Raw genomic sequence first — 7,702 nt, forward strand, 5'->3', positions numbered from 1 at the left:
TTTGCCTTGATTCATGGACCTAACATTCCAGGTTCCTATGCAATATTGCTCTTTACAATATTGCTTCTATCACTAATCCCATCCACAACTGGGTGTTGTTTTTGCTTTGGTTCCATCCCTTCATTCTTTCTGGAGTTATTTCTCCACTGATCTGCAGTAGCATATTGGGCATCTACTGACCTGGGGAGTTCATCTTTCAGTGTCCTATCTTTTTGCCTTTTCATACTGTTCATGGGGGTTCTCAAGGCAAGAATACTGAAGTGGTTTTCCATTCCCTTCTCCAGTGGACCACATCCTGTCAGACCTCTCCACCATGACCCTCCCATCTTAAGTTGCCCCCACATAGCATGGCTTAGCTTCATTGAATTAGACAAGGCTCTGGTCCATGTAATCAGATTGACTAGTTTTCTGTGATTATGGTTTCAGTGTGTCTGCTCTTTGATGCCCTCTCGCAACACCTATCGTCTTACTTGGGTTTCTCTTACCTTGGACGTGGAGTATCTCTTCACTGCTGCTCCAGCAAAGCACAGCCACTGCTTCTTACCTTGGACGAGGGGTATCTCCTCACAGCTGCCCCTCCTGACCTTGAACGTGGAGTAGCTCATCTTGGCCCTCCTGCGCCCACGCAGCAGAATGGGAACAAAACAATGGGAAAGACTAGAGATCTCTTCAAGAAAATTAGAGCTACCAAGGGAACATTTCATGCAAAGATGGGCTCGATAAAGGACAGAAATGGTATGGACCTAACAGAAGCAGAAAATATTAAGAAAAAGTGGCAAGAATACACAGAAGAACTGTACAAAAAAGAGCTTCATGACCCAGATAATCATGATTATGTGATCACTCACCTAGAGCCAGACATCCTGGAATGTGAAGTCAAGTGGGCCTTAGAAAGCATCACTATGAACAAAGCTAGTGGAGGTGATGGCATTGCAGTTGAGCTATTTCAAATCCTGAAAGATGATGCTATGAAAGTGCTGCACTCGATATGCCAGCAAATTTGGAAAACTCAGCACTGGCCACAGGACTGGAAAAGGTCAGTTTTCATTCCAATCCCAAAGAAAGGCAATGCCAAAGAATGCTCAAACTACTGCACAATTGCACTCATCTCACACGCTAGTAAAGTAATGCTCAAAATTCTCCAAGCCAGGCTTCAGCAATATGTGAACTGTGAACTTCCAGATGTTCAAGCTGGTTTTAGAAAAGGCAGAGGAATCAGAGATCAAATTGCCAACATCTGCTGGATCATGGAAAAAGCAAGAGAGTTCCAGAAAAACATCTATTTCTGCTTTATTGACTATGCCAAAGCCTTTGACTGTGTGGATCACAATAAACTGTGGAAAATTCTGAAAGAGATGGGAATACCAGACCACCTAACCTGCCTCTTGAGAAACCTGTATGCAGGTCAGGAAGCAATAGTTAGAACTGGACATGGAACAACAGACTGGTTCCAAATAGGAAAAGGAGTCTGTCAAGGCTGTATATTGTCACCCTGCTTATTTAACGTATATGCAGAGTACATCATGAGAAACGCTGGGCTGGATGAAGCACAAGCTGGAATCAAGATTGCCAGGAGAAATCTCAATCACCTCAGATATGCAAATGACACCACCCTTATGGCAGAAAATGAAGAGGAACTAAAGAGCCTCTTGATGAAAGTGAAAGAGGAGAGTGAAAAAGTTGGCTTAAAACTCAACATTCAGAAAACTAAGATCATGGCATCTGGTCCTTTCACTTCATGACAAATAGATGGGGAAACAGTGGAAACAGTGTCAGACTTTATTTTTGGGGGCTCCAAAATCACTGCAGATGGTGACTGCAGCCATGAAATTAGACGCTTACTCCTTGGAAGGAAAGTTATGACCAACCTAGATAGCATATTGATAAGCAGAGATATTACCTTGCCAACAAAGGTCCATCTAGTCAAGGCTATGGTTTTTCCAGTGGTCATGTATGGATGTGAGAGTTGGACTGTGAAGAAAGCTGAGCACCGAAGAATTGATGCTTTTGAACTGTGGTGTTGGAGAAGACTCTTGAGAGTCCCTTGAACTGCAAGGAGATCCAACTAGTCCATATTAAAGGAGATCAGTCCTGGGTGTTCATTGGAAGGACTGATGTTGAAGCTGAAACTCCAATACTTTGGCCACCTCATGCAAAGAGTTGACTCATTGGAAAAGACCCTGATGCTGGGAGGGATTGGGGGCAGGAGGAGAAGGGGACGACAGAGAATGAGATGGCTGGATGGCATCACTGACTCGATTGACATGGTTTTGGGTGAACTCTGGAAGTTGGTGATGGACAGGGAAGCCTGGTGTGCTGTGGTTCATGAGGTCACAAATATTCGGACACAACTGAGCGACTGAACTGAACTGAACTGATAAGTAACATAAAAGCTAGAGAATAGTTATGAGGTCATAGTTAAGAGGGGCGGGTCTGAAAAAATAATTAAGGACCTCAGTGCTGATAAAATAGTTGTTTTCAACTCTATATACATATCAGAATCATTTGCCTGTGCATATTTAAGAAATAAGATTCTTGGGCTATATCCTAGGATATTCTGATTTCATTGTTCTTGGAAGAAGTCTGGAATTCAGGTTTTTTAGCTCCCTAGAAAAATCTGATGTAATATCAGTTAAAGCTAAGAAAACTGAAATAATATTGTACAGTTGTGAAAATGAGAATTGAGCAGAGTAGTAACTGGGGGGAGTGGGGCGAGAGGCAAGAGCGATAGTGTAAACAGCCTTCCAGTGAAGTGTAGGTTGCTCTCCTTACTTCAGCCAGTCATTTCATTTTATGACTATTCATCTGCTTCAGGTAGACCACTTTAAAAATATATACCATGTAAATAACAATATATAGAATATATCTAACAATATATACCAACCAACAATGTCCTTTGTTATAAGGACATTGAGAGTATGTGACTAGATTAACTTAAAATTCTTTCTCAATACAAGAAAAATATCTCTCTAGGTACAAGCCTAGTGGTTATTTCTGATAAGTGGTACCACCATTATGTGAAAGATGGCCAATTTCATTTCGCACTGAAAGAAATACAGTTACATTTTCATAGAATTTATTCAATATTATACCATACATTTATTTTCTTTTCTATGATTGTATTAAATTGTTTGTCCCTGCTTATGTTGGGTTCCCTCCATTCTTTTATTTTTACAGTTAAATTTTTTTTTTGCTGTTGTAACAGAGTGCCATTACACATTTCTCTCTTTATTATTGCATAACTGTAATAAATGCACACTGAGTAAGGACATTTTGAAATTTATTTTTTCAAAGTGTCAAATTATATATTTGATAGTAATTGTCCCAGTATATAATGGTGGAGTTGTATCCTTTAATTAATGAATAGTTCTAAAACACTTAGTGATATTTTCAACCAGTTATTTGTATATAACTTTTCTGGCCATTTTTACTCACAGAAAAGCAAATCTAGAAAGACGAATCATTCTTAAAATTTGAGAAAAATGGGTTTGTTAATTTAGAGTGCATTATTCAGTCTTCTCTGCAGTGTCCTGTTAATCCCTCTGAGAATCTCCATATTTTGCTTGGGTCTTTGAATATCCTCACAGACCAAAACAATCAAGCCAAACAAAATAAAGCATGAACAGAGAGCAAACAGGGAACTCACACTGAGATGGTATGAATCATTAATTTGAAAACATCTTTGCACCTGATGCCCAATAGGACACCAGAGATGCCTCCTCTGTACAAGGAAGAGTAGGAACAATTTTTTGTGAAGATTTTGGAAAGAACAGTTACTAAAATCAAGTTACCAAGCTTGACTTATCATTTTTCAGCTTTCTGACCTGATAATTCATTAGTCTCTGAATTACTTTCTTCATTTATAAAATTTATAAAATTAACAAATTTCTGTAGGGATTAAATGAGATGACATTGATGAAAATGCTCCTTATAATTCTTGAATCAAGAAGCTACTCAAAAATGTTTATTGAAACTGAGTGAGCAATGAACTTTGTTCTACTTAGACTTGCTGTGCTGTGCTTAGACTTGCACAGTAGTTAAAGGATATTTACTACTCTTTTTTTCTGCCAGCATTTGAAGAATCATTGGCTAGAACAACAAGCAAGAGGCTCTCTAGACCCTGGAATAGTGATTTTGCTGGGATGTAGTACACTGTCTCATGCTTGTGGTCAGATGGCCAGCTTCCCTCTGAACCTTATTAGAACTCGTATGCAGGCTCAAGGTGAGTTTTATATAAATGAAATAATCATAAGTTTTAAAAGTTATTTAAAATAATTTTAATGAAACAGTAGTAAGAACTAACTTAAGACCATTAAAAAATTGTTTTAAATGAGTAGAAATTAATGATTTCAAAAATAAAAATGGTAGAATTAATAAATAAATCAAAAGCTAATTCTCTGATATTTAAAGCATGAATCTTGGATTTGTTGTTTTATTGCAGAGTCTTGTGAATTTTAGATTTTATTTCTTCTCCAATGTTTTATTTGGAACTCTTCACATTTCCTTCAATTATTGATGATTTCCACAGAGTTTCAAATTAGGCAGTTCCATGCAGAACAATAGAAAAGATTTTTCTTTCTTCAAATGGAGTCAACATTTGCTCAATATGCACATATTTCCCCCTAGTTCTGCTCTTATCATAGTTTGCATCAGGAACTTAGTACACTTGTGGAACTATACAGTGATTTTGTATTCTAGTACATTTAGCAAGAGATATTAAGTAGAGGGTATCTCTTTTGTTTCTCTCAAGTGAAATATTAGGAATTTAGACTATAAGAAAACACATGTGTCACTTTTTGATAAGAAAAAGAAACCCCACATAATCCTATTGTCATCCTGAGTTAACTATTCAAGGGGTCATGTGGTAAGTTACCTTCTTTTAAATGCTTTTTCTCCTCTTTTTAGTGAGTTTTAATTTATTTATTTATATTGCAGTTCAGGTGAAGATCTGTCTATCCCTCTATCAAACTATGTATGTCATACACAATTCCAGATGCTCCTTTGAGGTCCTTTGTGAAAGAATTTCAAGTGCTGTCCAAGAGGGCTTTCTGCAGTGATGGAGTTGTTTTTTATTTGTGCTATCCAGTATGGTAGCCATTAATGACACAAGGTTATCACTTGAAATGTTAGTGCAATTGAAATGTTGTTAGTGCAATTGACAAACTGATTTTCTGGTTTTGCTTAGTTTTAATTAATTTAAATGTGTAGTTTCATGTGTCTAGAGACTACAGTTTGGACTGCACAGGACAATTCTACAGGTAGGGAGAGAGGCATACTTTGAAGTAATTTCAGCCTCTATAAATTTTCATTTTAACCACTGAACTATCTTTAGATTAAGTGTTATATTACATTGATTTTTTCCTTTGTAGCACTGGAAGAAAAAGGAACAACTTCTATGATTCAGCTCATTCAAGATATATATAACAAAGAAGGAAAAAGGGGATTTTTCAGGGGTGTCACGCCAAACATCATAAAGGTGCTTCCCTCAGTATGCATTAGCTTCACTTTTTGAAAAAGTGAAAGGCCATGTGGGATTCACTGAGAAGTAGAGTATCAAATTGTTTCCTTTGTTATAATTACCTAAGTGTAAGGTAATACTTCATTTGTAAGGAGAAATTGACTTTTTTTCCTGAAAGGAAAGAGATATCAAGTAATTGTTAAAATATTTTCTCTTTATCTGTTATAAAATCTATATATTAAATAATTATTCTGTTAAAGTTCTTTAATTTAAAATCCTTCACATCCACAGATTCAATTTACACTTCCCACTACTCTCAGAATCCTAACTTGAAACTTGTTTTTATTGGGTTGGAAGATACCATAGTAACAGTGTATAAAACGTTTGGTCAGTTGTAGCAGTTTGTGTTAGCTCTTTTGTATTTAAGCAATTTTTGAAAAAGCAGAGCTTGAAATGTTTTATACACCAAAAGAACAATCAGTGCATTTAAAATTGATGTTTATGGAAGATCAGTCTAGTTCCCTTCTTTTAAGCAAAATAAAATGTGGGTTTCACAATTCCTTCTATCAGATTATAGTGGAATAGTGATGACATGATAACACATTGCTTATTTTTCTGGGTACTTTCATTTGCAAATGTAAACATTGTTGGTTGATTTTTATTCTTGATACTTTCAGCTGTTTAAAGGAAGTCAGCACTGAAAACAAATTAGCATTGGAGGAATTTTCTTTTATCTTCTGCTTGAAAAATATTTGAGTTTTTAAAATTAAATCCATTATTTATAAAAGCAATTCTTATTTCAAATTATTTCAACTTGAGTCAGTTGAAATTCCAAATCTGTCTCCTCGGTTTTATGAAAAAAAGAATCATATTCTATGCTGGAATTAAATGAAGGTGTGATGAGACAGTGGTAATGGGCCGGTTGGCCACAATGGACTCAGCTGAAGAACTGCCAGGCTAAACAGACTACAGTCCAGGCCTGGAGACTTAGCCTTGCTGATATGAGAATTTGACTTTATTCATTTCCTCAAGGTGATCAGTTTCTTGGTGATAAATTAACCAAAATTACTCACAAGTCTAAGGTTTATACCATAATGCAAAGTTATTAATCTATAGTGGCACTTAATAGTCTCCATTAACCAGAATACTTTCATCCCTTCTCCAGGGCACATCTTTTTCTGGTAGAGGAGGCCAAGGTAGCTTTCTAAGCTTCATTGCTTAGGGGCACAACTTAAAATCACTGCCTTTGTGTAGTCATATCTCCTCTTGCTGGGTTCTTAAACCCAGTCTAGTTAAGGACCCCTGGGCTTGCACACATTCTTTAAAGGATTCCATCACCAGGAAACAAAGTAATCACATTCCAAGATGCTGCAATCTTGGAAGGTTTAGTGTGTGGAAACTTAGTGAAATCTGCACCTTCAGAGCCTCAGTCCACCAGCACTTTCTGAGCATTCTCTTTTTGCCTCTCCCCTTCGTGTGTCGTACCAGTTTCAGTCTTGCTCAACACAGTTTCCTCTACACATAGGGCCCTCTCTTAGGGTACAACATTTTGTGATTTCCGAGATCTCCTACTGCTAACTCCTCTGTTCCTCCCTAGGACATGTGTTACAAACTCCTATGCCATCTTCTTAGGGGCCTTAGGGCAGCACTCATGCCCAATTTTGAAATTTTCAGATTTTTCACTCTCTCCCATTTTCACTGAAATGTATTTAAGGGATTTTATTTCCTTTTACTTTTCCTCCAGTTTCTAGGAGAAGTAGAACAATTAAAAACTTAGCATCTACCTCATTTCAGTGGAACCAGGAACTCCAAGTAAGACAAAATATATTCAGTTGAATCTTTAGACAGTTTTTCCTTGTATTTGACATTTAAAATAAAGCATAAATAAGCATGTTTGTATACACACATAGAATTATACAAATGTGACAACAACAGGTGCAGAGAAGTTGCTTTGGCAGCTTTGGCACCACATGCAGTGTTACCATCAGTGACATTATTTTCCCAAATGATAAATGTTTACTTGGTAACATTCTGAACAAAAGAAATGTGATTTTTCCCTTGCTTTACATGATACCTACTTTCTTGAACTGTTTAATGAAAATTAAAACAGTGTAAAAATAGATAATAAACAGGTTTTACTTGCACAAATGGCCAGTGGGATGTTTAAGTCATGTATGCAATATTTTGTACAGAATTGTGCATCACATTCCAGGACATTTAGCATTCCTGAATCCTCCCTCATAA

General features: G+C 36.8%; 1 protein-coding gene across 1 annotated transcript in view; it reads left to right on the top strand.

The window, feature by feature from the left end:
- The window catches only part of LOC138069452 (mitochondrial adenyl nucleotide antiporter SLC25A24-like), a 100,789-nt gene extending 93,087 nt beyond the window's left edge, over positions 1 to 7,702 (top strand). Inside the window, 3 exon segments of the mRNA XM_068960752.1 lie at positions 4,072 to 4,222; positions 5,370 to 5,492; positions 7,614 to 7,702. Coding sequence (XP_068816853.1) covers positions 4,072 to 4,222; positions 5,370 to 5,492; positions 7,614 to 7,702 — 363 coding nt within the window.

The sequence above is a fragment of the Capricornis sumatraensis genome, chromosome 2 (genome assembly GCF_032405125.1).
Source record: "Capricornis sumatraensis isolate serow.1 chromosome 2, serow.2, whole genome shotgun sequence".
In the NCBI taxonomy this organism is placed as follows: Eukaryota; Metazoa; Chordata; class Mammalia; order Artiodactyla; family Bovidae; genus Capricornis; species Capricornis sumatraensis.